The following is a 13,292-nucleotide window of genomic DNA, read 5'->3' as shown; positions in this document are numbered from 1 at the left end:
GACGAAATGGAAATCTTTGGGCATGGGGCTGCTTGTTGCCCTGAGCGGGATACTAAATATGATTTATTTTGTGTAATCTGTGATCTTGATTATTGCCAATTGGTGAGGCAGCCCGCGTAGACCTAGATACACTTCTACATATACATACATCGAGGACGGTGATTAATTGTAACAAGTCGTGCTTTGTGGGAATGCTCCCCGCCTACTCAAAGGTTAGGAGGACACACTACCTTGCCAGGCTTGGAGGGTGGCCGGTGGTATGGGGTAGGGGAAAGGAAGGTGGCAGTTTGAGGAGAGGGTCAGTGAGGGAGTTGGGGGCTGGAGGAAATATTTTGGGGTAAATGTGCAGTTGTGAGAAAGGGCTTAAAATAAAATGAATAAAAAGAAACTTTTTTTACACTGACACTGCCAAAGTAAGATGAAGCATCATATTAATTCCATGTCTTAGGCTATGGGGCTGGGCACAGACAGGTTGATTTATACGTATTTAAAATAAATTCTGTGGCCAGCCAGCTCCCTGCATTGTTCTGGGAGCTAGCTCCATGTACGCCTTCATCTCTTGCTGTTGGCTTAATTTTTTTTTTCTAGGAAGGTTAAAGTGCTACTCGAGATTCTCTCCCCAAATTCAAGAGAATCCCCAATTACCCACAAGAGTTTGGGAGGCTCCTCCACACTTCCTTCACTAATCTAGGGTTTTGACTGGGATAGTGTTGGAGAAAAGGTTTGGGGCTTCTGGGTCCTTCTCCCCAAAGAACCCGGAATGAAAGCTAAAACATGTGTTGACTTCTGCATCTCATCCATCCTTTTGTTTACTATGTCCTGTAGCTTCTGGCTGGGGGAGGACAGGACAGCCCATCCCGGGTCTTTCTGGGGCTAAAGCCTGAATAAGCAGTTCCATGAGTCTGAGTGAACAGGCTCCAAGCCCCTGGGAAAGCCACAGGGCCAGGTCTGACTGGGCCTCTGTGGGGAATGAACCCAGAAAGCAAGAAGCACTCCCTTAGCCTAGGTTTGGACTGGGCACCAGTGGAAGAGAGACCAACTTCCAGGGGCGTTGCCATCAAAAAAGAACAGTAAAGTTGTTTTGTCAATCGCCTGTGCTTGGCTTTATCAGAACTTAAAGTCGCTGGACATTTTTCTTCGCTGGCTGCCTTGGAGCTGCGCGCCTGCCAACTTAGTCAGCTGAATCCAATTACTGTGAGCAGCATTTCATTTGGCCCCATGGAGCACTCACTTATAACTTCTCCGAAATTTTCAATAATCTGCACCAGGGCTCCCCATCCTAAAGACTTTTCCCGGGTATTGGTGAAGGATGGGGTATAGGGCCGGGTCTGCCCAGGACCAGCCCCTCGTTGACAGACGGGGCTCCCTCCTGCTCCCCCAGTCCCTGGTTGTAGAAAGGGTACTTGAGCTTGTGGCCCAGAGCCAGCCGGGTTAAACCCGCGATTCTGGACAAGCAGGAGGCTGAAGTTGGCCCGTGCTAGATGGTGGGTGGGCTGGGGAGGGGGTACAAGAGAAGGCGGCAGGGACGGGGGCAGGGGGGGGGTTCTAGGCTGCCCACCTTTGGCCATTTAGGATTCTCTTTTCTTTCCCTTTTCCCAACTCTCCTGCGCCTAGAGCGCACGGCGCATCCCGGAACACCCAGATGCGAACTTACCCTGTTCCTCCGCGGCCGGCAGGGAAAACAAAATCTAGCTACCTGCGTCGGGAGATTGGGGATCGTGGCCCTGGGTGGTCTCCCAATTTAGCCCTTCTTCTGAGAGGAAGTTTCTACTTTTAAAGAACCCCCTTCTTTACAAATAACAATAACAATAACAATAATAATAAATAACAAATATGCGGCGAAAGTTGACGTCCGCCCACGTGAATGTACCATATAAAGCGGCTTCGGGATTCGCCGGTTGGGTCTGTGGGCCCGGGTACACCGCGCCTCCATCGCGAAGACCTTGGGGCCGGCCTATCCGAGTGGACTCCTCTAGGTCCAGGTCGGCTGGGAAGTTGAAGTCCAGGCGTAATGTTAGGAGCTCTACCGGGCCGGGATCTCTCGGAGACGCTTCCGTTGGGTGTTCATTAAGGGTGAGTTATTGCCGCTTGAGCCAGAGGTCACTTCAAAGGCTTATGGCTGCGCGCTCTGGTCTTTAAAAGGGCCCAGAACGCTTTGTGTGGGGCTTTCCCAGCGCGGTTTAGTGTTTTCAAACTACTGAGTCGACAAATTGCACAGGGCAGATGCAAGAGGGGGGATTGTGTCTCTCCTTTCACCTGACCCGGGCGGGCCACCGCTGAGCACCGGCAGTGGTGGGCAGCTCGGTCTGTTTTTGGGTGAGGTGGAAGGGATGTTTGTTTCTTAGGTGGTTTGTATTCTGATTCCTATCTAGGTGTGGGCAGCCAAGGACAAGAGTGTGGTGGGTACTTACTGGAGTAAAACTCAGGGAAACAATTGACACATAATATACAAACGGAAAAACAGTGCCTAGTTCACTTTTCACCGGGGCTGCCTGGTGCAGCCGTTGACTGAGACTCACCCAGGCCCTTCTACATATTCACCCTCCTTTTTCTGGTGCTATGCTGCAGCCTCCCTCCTGCCCCAATTCTGCACAGTCTCTCTCTTCTGCTCTTAAAAGGTTGGCCTTGGCCTGAGGGATGGGGCACCTGGAGAATTTAGAGATTGGTTGGAGCAGGAAGAGAGGAACTGGTTTCCCTGGACTTCTGACCCACCTGGCTTACCGAGGGTGTGTGTGCCCCTTCCCTGACATCTGGGCTCTCCCTACCCCCATCCAGCCAAGGATTTTGTTGTTAAAGGCTACTTGCTCCCCAGGAGCCAACTGAGTCTCCTTTGCATGAGAGAAGGCACCCTGAATGGCTGCAGGCACATTTTACAATAGTCTTGTTGATTATGACACCCTTAAAGGGGATAAAGCCTCTGGACATTTAAGTGTTTGTACGAAAGAACCGGCTGCCACTGAGAGTTTTCCATTTTGTTCCAGATCCGTCTGAACAGAATATCAAAAGGAACCCGAAGAGCCTACAAAAAGAATTTTCGAAAAATTCAAGATAACACACATATATACACTCATACACACAATTGTGGTGAGTGCTGTGATTTTAAAAAATAATTTCCACTACATTTCCATCAGTCCTGCAACTCAAGGTAGCCATCTCAGGATTCATACATCAAGACATAAAACAAAGGGTGGCTTTGAAGTGGATCACCTCAGTGTGAACTGCCGCCGCTGGTTACATGATAACTGATCATCGGCCTTCAAATTTATGGTGCTTTAATGGGGTGAGCGCAGTGCCTTAAATGCAGGGTGTATTACGACATACTGACTTATCTGGGCTAAATAAGAGTGATTTAGAAGGCGCATCCAGGGCTTCCCATGGGGCAGAAGAGGCTCAGGCTGAGAGATCCGGGAGAACTTGGGCAGAAAGCTGCCCAGCTCTTCGGTAAATATATCCCCTTCGGAGCAAACCTGAAAAGGAGTGGTTCCGAAATCCCCAAGTAGCAAAGCCAGCAAGGAGGGAAGAATCATTGCTCGGTTCCGATGAATTAACGGGATGCCTAGCAAGAGTCGTGTCTGCCAGAAAGAGATCTGTAGGCTTCCAAGGCCCTGCTTTAGGCAAAACAGGGAGAGGAGCCGAGGCCAACTCGAACCTTTTAAAAAATTGAGACTAGCAGAAGCAACCAGCACACCATCGCCTCGCTCTCCTCTTTCAACTTGCACGGACTGACTCTACCCATCCGTGATTTATGACCACTGCAGCGCTAGTCACAGCCAGGCACAGCCGCCCCCTCCCTCCCCAAGCCCCTCGGCCTTTCCACGGCCACGGTGGACTGACTAGCGCCGGGCCAGCCTCCTCGCGTCCGGCGAGCTTCCTGGCGTCCCTAGACCTCGGCAGGCATCAGGTCTTCGACCCTGGCAAGGCTGCGCGCGTCCGGTCCCGAGTCCAGCCGCCGAGCAGAGCTGCTCCAACAGGCGGGCACTCTGCTACTTTATATAATCCCCTTGCGCCAGGGGCGCGGGCCCGGGGAAAGTGCGGAGCAGTGCATTCTTTCGCTGCGCTTCCTCCTACGCGGAGCCTGTTTTCCACTTCTGAAAAGTGCCGGGCCTGGGGAAGTGTTTTTCTTTTCATTCCTTACTGAAGCGTTTACTGCCGCGGTGCTCGCAGTCATAAATTTTGTTACAAACCACAATGACAGGTGCATTGATATGCACCGTGAGAGCTCCAGCTGCTTAATAACCCCGTCCCCTGGCCGCTGCGAGCGCCTTTTATTTATTCGGTATCATATTAGGTATTGATCCCGGGCAGAATTAAGTGCAGTGAGCAAGTATCTGGATTTGGCCGTTGCGGAGGGTGTGGCGGGCCAGCGGGGCCTGAGGAGCGGGCGGTGGTCACTCAAAGGCCTCTTTCCTTCCGGCTGGGGACAGTTTGCATTCCGTGCCTGCGGTTGGGCCTCCGAGCTAAGTTGGGCAACTAACTGGGACCTCGAGAAAGGATGAGCCAGACCTTCGTTTGGCGCCCCTTCCTCAGGAGGGGTCGGGGATGGCGCCGGCAGGGTTCTGGGGAGGTTGCCCTGGCTGGGGACTAGAGGGGAGGAGGAGTGAGAGGAAAGGGCAGCTGAGGACTTCGAAGACCGCCCCTCCCCCAAAGGGGCTAGTCTTCACCCCAAGGCATTTGGGTCTCAGAGCCCAAATGAGCAGAGGTACCAAAGGGCGAGAAAAGAAAGCCTTAAAGAAAGAGAGGGGGTGATCGAAAAGATGAGCCACTGAACAGTTGACCATTGTCCAAGTGATTTATGACCCATTCCTGCTTTTTAGGTTCAAGCAGAGTTCACAAAGAGTAGGGATTTCTGGAAAGAAATAAGCATTTTTAAAAAACGAGTTTTGTATCAATATTCTCAGTTCGAGAGGTGGCTTCTTTAGGGTACTCTGTGTGTGCATGTGTGTGTGTGTCTGTGTGTGTGTGGAGGGGTGCTGCAAAGCTTTTCCCATTTAGGAGAGGGCTGCTGCCCTGGCTTCTGGGGAAATGGATATTGGTGGCGGATCATCATTGAGGGGGCCTTGAAAGTCCTTAATACAATGAAAACAGGCGGGAGAACAGACTCTGTGGTTACTCATAAAGCTGCCCAGTGTATGCTCTTTAGAGGTCCATACACAGGGCCTTTTCTGTGAATATGTCATAAGAACAAATGTATATGTAAAGCCATCTGTTTCAAAGACCTGGTCAGTTCCTAAAGACGCTGTTTTAATATGACTGGTCCACCTATCAAGATAAACTTGGTCAACCTGGGAGGCAAGAGGGGGATGTTTTGCTTTCACAGTTTTAAGTGGAATGACAGAAGCAGCAGCAAGTTCTGGTGGTCTGAGTGTCAAATGTGACCATTTTGACATCTAGTGGGCCCAAGGTTTAAGACTGAAGCAGAATCCCAGAAAAGTCCAGACACTTAATCAAACCCAGAGTATCTGGTGTTTTTGCATGGGGACACAGACATACAAATGTTAGTCACAGTATGAAGAAGTGGCTGTCCGTTTGATACTCAGTAACTTTTAATAGTCAGAGAATGATACAGAAAAGGAATTGAAAGAAAGATTAAGACCAGCTTTGTTGGGTAGCTTCCTAACTGCACACATTCAAGAACAATAACAGAAACAATTCCTGAAACCTAACATCCTAGTATTCTTTTATCCCATTGAGAAGGGCCTGTCTCTAATCAAGATAAATGGCATATTCACTTACATTTTAAAACAAAAATGGGCAACAATACTACTAAACAAAGGCTAGTATGAATAACTTTTTAAAATTGGGTTAGGCTTCTTGGGGAAAATGGAGGGGAAATGAGTGACTGGATGAATAGTTTTGGCATTAGTGATTAAATCTATTAGGCCGCGTAAGTCATATCGATAATGTGGTCCATCATGATGACCATGATGGAAATCAAGACATTTTGGGATAGGAAAGTTTCCTGAAAGATGAGATCAAGAATTAAAACCAGGGAGCTGAGTTTTCTTTATCAAGCAGACAAAAGTAGTTGAATGGTATTAGTTATATTTTAACTTCTTTCAGGAGAAGGGGCAGGTGGGTGAGAAGAGAAACCCCCATCAAGAGTCAGAGGACACAAAGGGGGTATAATTTTTCTTAGTTTCCCGCCCCCCCCTTCTAATTCTGAGTCCATTCATCATACCAAGAGAGGTTCTCTCACTGGTTGAGCGTCGGGTGAAGGTGGTGGTGGAATGGATGATCCGGAGTAGAGATCAATAATAATATCCCTACAATAGATGCAGGATAAAAATGATAAAGTTATAAAGCATCCACCATTCACTCATGTTCCATACATTTCAGATTCTAAATCTCTTCACTCATTTTCAGTGGTAACATTTTAAAAGTAGTAGAGAACAATGTAAAGAGTCTAGAAAAATGTACATGAAAAAGAAGAAACATTTTTCTAGCCTCAAAATAAGTCTGGGGTCTTTAAGTCTTCTTGGTTTTTATCTCGTAGTGGATTTCACAGTGCTGATCCACAGAGCTAACTGAGCTGATTCTCATTCTGTCACTGGAAAGTGGATATCTGGGTCTCCATGAAAGATGCTGTGATTTTGAAACCAGGTGGGAGAGATACTTTTTCCGAGAGGTGTGGCTGTTCTGGATATGTTATAGGGCTTTCTTTGTCCATCAAAACCCTGAGATGACCCCATGATTGATTGATGCATTCACTCATTCAACAAGCATTTATCACACTAACTACACGTGGGGCACTGGTCTAGATATTAGGAATATATAGAAAATAAGACATAATCCCTGCCTGCAAGGAGCTCAAAGTGAAATGGGAGAATCAGAAATGTATAAGGCCATAAGTGCTTTTCCATGCAGTTTCAAAGACTAAATTGACAATCTTGAAGAACAAAAATTGTATCTGGGAAAAAAAATTAGCCCCTTCCCTTGGATGGAGTTAAGCTAAAGAGAAGGCAAGGTCTTTTCTTATGTTTGTGAGAAATTCTTTTTGACTTTTCCAAGGGTTCAGTGAAGTTGAACTTCATAAAATCCCCCACTATGAAGTGGGTGAGAAGCGAAGAGCCTGAGCTAGTCCTTCTATATTGATTGGTCTTGCCAATGACAGTCCCACTGGGGCCTCTCACTTTTCTTCTCTGCAGGTCACCTGAAGCCTGGGGCTGCCCCAGCTGTCTTAGGATTTGGCAGACACTAGAGGTGACGGTGAAGGAGACAGTGGTGGTCAATGTTATTTGAGCAGGGTCAGCAGGCCCTGGAGCTTCCTGAGTGCACGATGCAGAAGGCTGCTTACTATGAAAACCCAGGACTATTTGGAGGCTATGGCTACAGCAAAGCCACTGATACTTATGGCTACAGTGCCCCCCATCAGCCTTATCCACCCCCTGCTGCTGCCAACTCCCTGGACACTGATTACCCCGGTTCTGCCTGCTCCATCCAGAGCTCTGCACCTCTGCGAGCACCAGCCCACAAGGGGGCTGAACTCAATGGCAGCTGCATGCGGCCTGGCACTGGGAACGGCCAGGGTGGGGGTGGTGGCAGCCAGCCTCCTGGTCTGAACTCAGAGCAACAGCCATCACAGCCCCCTCCTCCACCACCAACCCTGCCCCCATCCTCACCCACCAATCCTGGAGGTGGAATGCCTGCCAAGAAAACTAAAGGTGGGCCTAATGTTTCTGGCTCCTCAGCTACCATCAGCAAGCAGATCTTCCCCTGGATGAAAGAGTCCCGACAGAACTCCAAGCAGAAGAGCAGCTGTGCCACTGCAGGTAGCTTTTTGAGGGGGCTTACTCCTGGGCTAAGTCCCCTCTAGACTGACCCCAAGAAGCTAGCTCACCCAAGAACCAAGAGACTCAGGGCTGTAAATGCAACCTTGGAAGCCATATTTCTAAACTACTATTGATGCAGAAATGTCCCTTCTTTTAGTGTCCCTAATTATGGGTCATATTCTTATAGTGACAGGGGGCTCACTTCCATTCCAGGCTGTTGGTGCCATTGCTGGAAAAGTCTCATAGTTATTAATAGACAGCTTTCCCTTATACTGACCTAATATCTTCTTTCCTGGGCTGCTGGGTATAACTCAGCTCATTTTCCCATCCAATAGCTCTTCAAAACCTGAAGACAGGTATGATCCCCAAGCCCAGGTGGTTATGTAGTCCATATCACATGAATCCCCACTCCCTTAAATCAATAAGAACTAAAGTCTATGGAGCCTGTGTTAAGAACCATACTAAGTGCCTTATAAGCATTATCTAATTTAATTTTCCAAAGAACCCTTTGAAGCAGGTATATGATAAATAGGTATTTGAAGTAGGTATATTCCCATTTTACAGATAAGGAGCTGTTAGAGATGATAGATGACTTGCCCAAGATCATAAAACTACAAAATGGTGCACTTGATTCCAACCAGGGCCTCCAAGGCATTACAATGAGATTCTACTTGGCCTACCCCAGCCCAATTCTCCCCATTCCAGAAATCCATAATGGGGAGGAGCATATCCTAGGGTAAGATGATATGCTCTGAAACAGGACCAACTTTGGGTTGCTCTCTCTGGAAAGAGACCCTAGAGTTGAGAAAATTTTCTGTAGGTCCATTCAGGGTGTGTGGAAGATGATGGGCAGGGATAGGACTCTGAGGCTTGCTGCCTCTCTCTGCCTGCTTGGTTCCTGAAATTTTCTGCCCTTATGTTCTTTGATTTGGTTTATCTTTAGGGCCAGTTTGAAGCTTGGGACGTAGCTAACTTGTTATTTGGTCTCGTTTGCCTGCTTCTCTCTGGGGCTCCTGCTCCTAGGGGGAAAGTATCTTCCGGCCTGTAAGCTCCTTCTCCTGCCCCTCCTTCCCAGCTGCAGGCACAAGCCCTCCCTCCCAAGAGAAATCCATTTGTCTTCCCAGTGAGGGAGTGGACAAGCTGCTGAGAGGTGGCAGGGTGGTGGAAACCACCGTTGAAGCTGCTGCTCCTAGCACTGCAATATTCAAAATGCTCCCAGCCTGGCCTTGGATCGCCTAAAACTCAGGACAGTATTTTTATGACTTATCACCTCCCTGTGTTCGGATGTAGAGCCCTTGGGTGCAGCTGGACTGGAGTGAGGTGCCAAGATCTCCACCCTCATTCCATACTTCTTGGGTGCTTTACCCAGGAGCCAGCCCTGAGCAAAGCAGGCTGGGGCTGCCCCTCCCCCGCTTCCTCAGCATAGGCCAGGAGGAGTGTTCAAAGAAATCTGGCCCTTCTTTGACAGAGGGGAGGCCTTACCAGCTGCTGCTAGGCTCCCATTAAACTCCTCCACGGCCTTTGGGACTGGGATGATGGACTAGGCTGGAGGGGAGGGGGTCTGACAGAGGGAATCCAACCTCAGAAGGCAGATGAGGGTTTCAGGTGCGATTGATTGGTAGGGCTGAGACCGGTGAGTTCCCTCCACGGAATCTCACCTCGAACGCCCCTCCCCCACTCCAGCCGGTATTAAAGTGGGGGGAGGAGGGAGGAAGAAGAGGGAGCCAGGGAAGCACCCCTCTCCAGTCCTGGGTGCCCCCACCTCTCCCGCTCAGCGACCCCTCTCTCTCCCTCCCTGCCCAGGAGAGAGCTGCGAGGACAAGAGCCCGCCTGGCCCGGCATCTAAGCGGGTTCGCACCGCGTACACGAGTGCACAGCTTGTGGAGTTGGAGAAAGAATTCCACTTCAACCGCTACTTGTGCCGGCCACGCCGCGTGGAGATGGCCAACCTGCTGAACCTCACTGAGCGTCAGATCAAGATCTGGTTCCAGAACCGACGCATGAAGTACAAGAAGGACCAAAAGGCCAAGGGCATCTTGCACTCGCCCGCGGGTCAGTCCCCGGAGCGCAGCCCGCCGCTCGGCGGCGCCGCCGGCCACGTGGCCTACTCAGGCCAGCTGCCGCCTGTGCCGGGCCTGGCCTACGATGCGCCCTCGCCTCCCGCTTTCGCCAAATCTCAGCCCAACATGTACGGCTTGGCCGCCTACACGGCGCCTCTCAGCAGCTGCCTGCCACAGCAGAAGCGCTACGCGGCGCCGGAGTTCGAGCCCCACCCCATGGCGAGCAACGGTGGCGGCTTCGCCAGCGCCAACCTGCAGGGCAGCCCAGTGTATGTGGGCGGCAACTTCGTCGACTCCATGGCTCCCGCGTCCGGGCCGGTCTTCAACCTAGGCCACCTCTCGCATCCGTCTTCGGCCAGCGTGGACTACAGTTGCGCCGCGCAGATCCCCGGCAACCACCACCATGGACCGTGCGACCCTCATCCCACATACACAGATCTCTCGGCCCACCACTCGTCTCAGGGACGCCTGCCCGAGGCCCCCAAACTGACGCATCTGTAGCGGCCGCCACAGGCCCGAACTCGTGGCGCAATTACCTCTTTTGCTTTGGTGGCGGGGGTGGCGGGCAAGGCCCACGGGGCGGCTGGTGACCCCCTCCCTCGCTCTGGCCCAGTCGCTGCGTCTCGGCTCTCGGGCCAACAGCGGTCGAGGCGCAGGCGACTGGGCCTCCCCTCCAGGCGCGTCCTCCTTTGGGTGATTTGCTATAAATCAGCCGCAAGGATTCTCCTTTGTAAACCTGACAGTGCCAGATAACTGCGGACCGAGGGACTCTAATCTGGTAATGGTGTCCCGAAGGTAAGTCTGAGATCCATCGGCGGCGCGCCCTGCAGAGGGACCGGAGCCCTGGGCATGGCCCGCCTTTAGCCTAGTTGCGGAGACCTTAATTTATATGCTCCTTCCCGTCCCGTAAGGACTGCATCGGACTCAACAATCTGTATTTATTATTTGAAGCGAGTCATTTCGTTTTCCTGATTATTTATCCTCGTCTTAACGTATTTATGTGTATATTTGTAGATTCTCCAGCCGAGCTTAGGAACGTGCTCCCAGGCCACGGGGGCCACATTTTACCTCTCTAGTCCCCTTGGCCTGAACTAGTTGAGAGAGTAGTTTTGAACAGTTGTAACCGTGGCTGGTGTTTGTAGTTGATATAAAGGATTAAGACCGCAAATTGTCCTTCATGGGTAGAGTCAGGCGGCCCCGTGGTGTGGCACGACATCCGTTACTCATTTTTCAACCGCGCAGCCCTCCCACTCGACACAGTTTATTGATTTCAAATTGTCTGGTACTATTCGAACAAATATTTAGAATAAAAAATTTCTCAGTCGGAAGTGTATCTGTGTTAATCACGCACACTTTGCAAGTAGATCACTGCCTTTATCTTTCCCACAATTCCTGTGTTAGGCCCAAATAGACGGACCCTTTTAAATATTTATTTTCTCATTTATTTGGAATCTGGAGATACTTGATTACATCCCAGCTATTGACATTAGGGGGGTAAAAATCTGAGGATGCAAACATAGCAATGTTCCAGAAGGGATGATTTGGGCAGAGCTTTTGCTGTGCCTGCTTTGCTGTTCCTGCCGCCCTTTCTAGACACAAATGGACTTTTTAAGACTGCATTTACATCGGGGAGGCCAGAGCTCACATTTCTGTATTAAGTAATAAAAAATTTTTTGAAAGAAAACTGACAATCACAGAAAAGACACAAGAGAAGTCATAAGAAGAATTGGGCTATGAAAAAGCTCAGGTGCAAAAAAAGAAACGATCGTTTGGAGACAGGCACCTAAGCTTTTTCTCTAGGAAGTGCTGTTATGCCTTTTTCCTTTATAGTGGTTGGTGGTTACAGAGGATTCTCCTCTGTAAACCTGAATTTCTAAAGAATACAAATGTTTCTCATGATGCAAAGTAGTAAAAGTTTCATTAATGGAACATAAGTATACACATCTTATTTACTCTTGTTTGTACAAAATTGGCAAAAAAAAAAATGTCTCCAAGGATTTATAACCATTTTATAAATATTAGCGTGGCTTTAGCTAAGGGCGGACAACTTACATCCGCTTCTCTGGGAAGAAGCACTCGGAAAACGCCTTCAGATAAGGTTCAATTCTTTGTATTTCAGCAAAGTCGGCCCACGCATCTCTATTTGGTTTGACAAATAATGCAACTCCTACTACATCCCCGGTGACAAAAGGTTAAATTCCTATTGTGTGGAAATAATTTAACTTCTAATCTTCTGGTGGAACAACAATTGTTTCTATTTGGATGTTTGTGTTTCGCTAAATGATGATGGCTCAAAATAATATTTAGTTTCCTTGTTCCTTTGTGCTGTTTTTAAAATGGCATGTTAGATTAGGGGTGGGAGGGGGTTGTCCTTTTGCTAAATTTCACCTTATCGGAGCAGGTTTAAAGTATACATGTTGTAGAAGTGTATCGACAGAATAAATGACTTCAACGTAAGGGATATTTTACCCACTTTCAAGGCTTAAATTGTTTTCTATGAAATTTGCATCCATAGGCAGAATTTCTAATTGTAAGAAATTATTTTTAAAACTTTTAGGGAAATCAAAGAAGAGCTTGCTGCCTTGCAGGGATAACAACCTTTCTTAACTGGCTAAATATTAAATAGATGAATTGTCAGGCTGTTTAGATTCAGCCCGGTTTTCCTTCATCTTCTCTTCCTACCATAAGTAATAATAAAAATACATAATGCATCATGTCTCCAGGCGTTTTCCAGCTATGTGTGTTACCACAGGAGTATCTGCTGAGTCTGCGGGTGTCTGCAAGGCCCCCAGTGTCATCTGCGGCTTAGGGTTTCATGGATTAGACTTTAAACGGTGTCTAGCCCGTCTGAAATCAGCTTCCTTTCGTGCTCAGGCTCCAAAGAAGTGTGGGGTTAGGGGCTCCCTCTCAAGGCAGCCCCAGCCGCCAAGGCAACCTCTCTAGTGAGGTGGAGGAGTTTGCTTGGGACAAATCTGTGGTTTTCTCTCACCTCTTGGAGAAAGATTCCCGAGGTTTCTGAGAATGGCTCGGATTCGTTCCTGCCATTGGTGTGAGTGTCATGTGATGGGCACACTCGGTCGCCCCTGGCGTGGGTGGGGGCCACAGTCAGTCTGGGGAAAGCACTTCACGCGCAGCCGCGGGCCAGGGCAAGAGTGGGACCCGCGACACAGATCTTTAAAACTTCATAAATTATAAACACACCGCCTTGGCCTTCGCCATAAATTCTGCTCCTTTTGAGCTTGTAATTAGTGTTAGGAAGCACCGGAGTCTAAACACAACCAAACGCCATCTGAAAGGCCCAACTGCCCGAGGTTGCAAACCTTTATTTCCCAGTGCCACCCACTCCACACTCCTAGGTTTGCAAACACAGTCGCCTCCTTCCCCACCACCGTCGGTGACACACGCTCGGCAGGGTTCCCGCTCTACGAAGGAGGGTCACAATAGCTGCTCTATGCGCAGAGAC

At 49.3% G+C, this 13,292-nt stretch overlaps 2 protein-coding genes across 2 annotated transcripts in view; both read left to right on the top strand.

Annotated features, from left to right (window-relative positions):
• The window catches only part of HOXD4 (homeobox D4), a 28,936-nt gene extending 24,062 nt beyond the window's left edge, over positions 1–4,874 (top strand). Inside the window, exon 5 of the transcript XR_002779755.1 lies at positions 2,982–4,874. The gene's annotated coding sequence lies outside the window, so the exon portion shown is untranslated. The remainder of the gene's footprint in view (positions 1–2,981) is intronic.
• A 2,271-nt stretch (positions 4,875–7,145) lies between these two features.
• On the top strand, positions 7,146–12,545 carry HOXD3 (homeobox D3). Its single transcript, XM_023529254.1, has 2 exons — positions 7,146–7,769; positions 9,573–12,545. The coding sequence occupies exons 1-2, from the start codon at positions 7,229–7,231 to the stop codon at positions 10,328–10,330; spliced, it is 1,299 nt and encodes a 432-aa protein (XP_023385022.1). The 5' UTR covers positions 7,146–7,228; the 3' UTR covers positions 10,331–12,545.
• Positions 12,546–13,292: the final 747 nt, after the last annotated feature.

Source organism: Pteropus vampyrus, unplaced genomic scaffold (genome assembly GCF_000151845.1).
Source record: "Pteropus vampyrus isolate Shadow unplaced genomic scaffold, Pvam_2.0 Scaffold2, whole genome shotgun sequence".
NCBI lineage: Eukaryota > Metazoa > Chordata > Mammalia > Chiroptera > Pteropodidae > Pteropus > Pteropus vampyrus.
The sequence above is the reverse complement of the archived record's forward strand: the minus strand, read 5'-3'. Positions and strand labels throughout refer to the sequence as shown.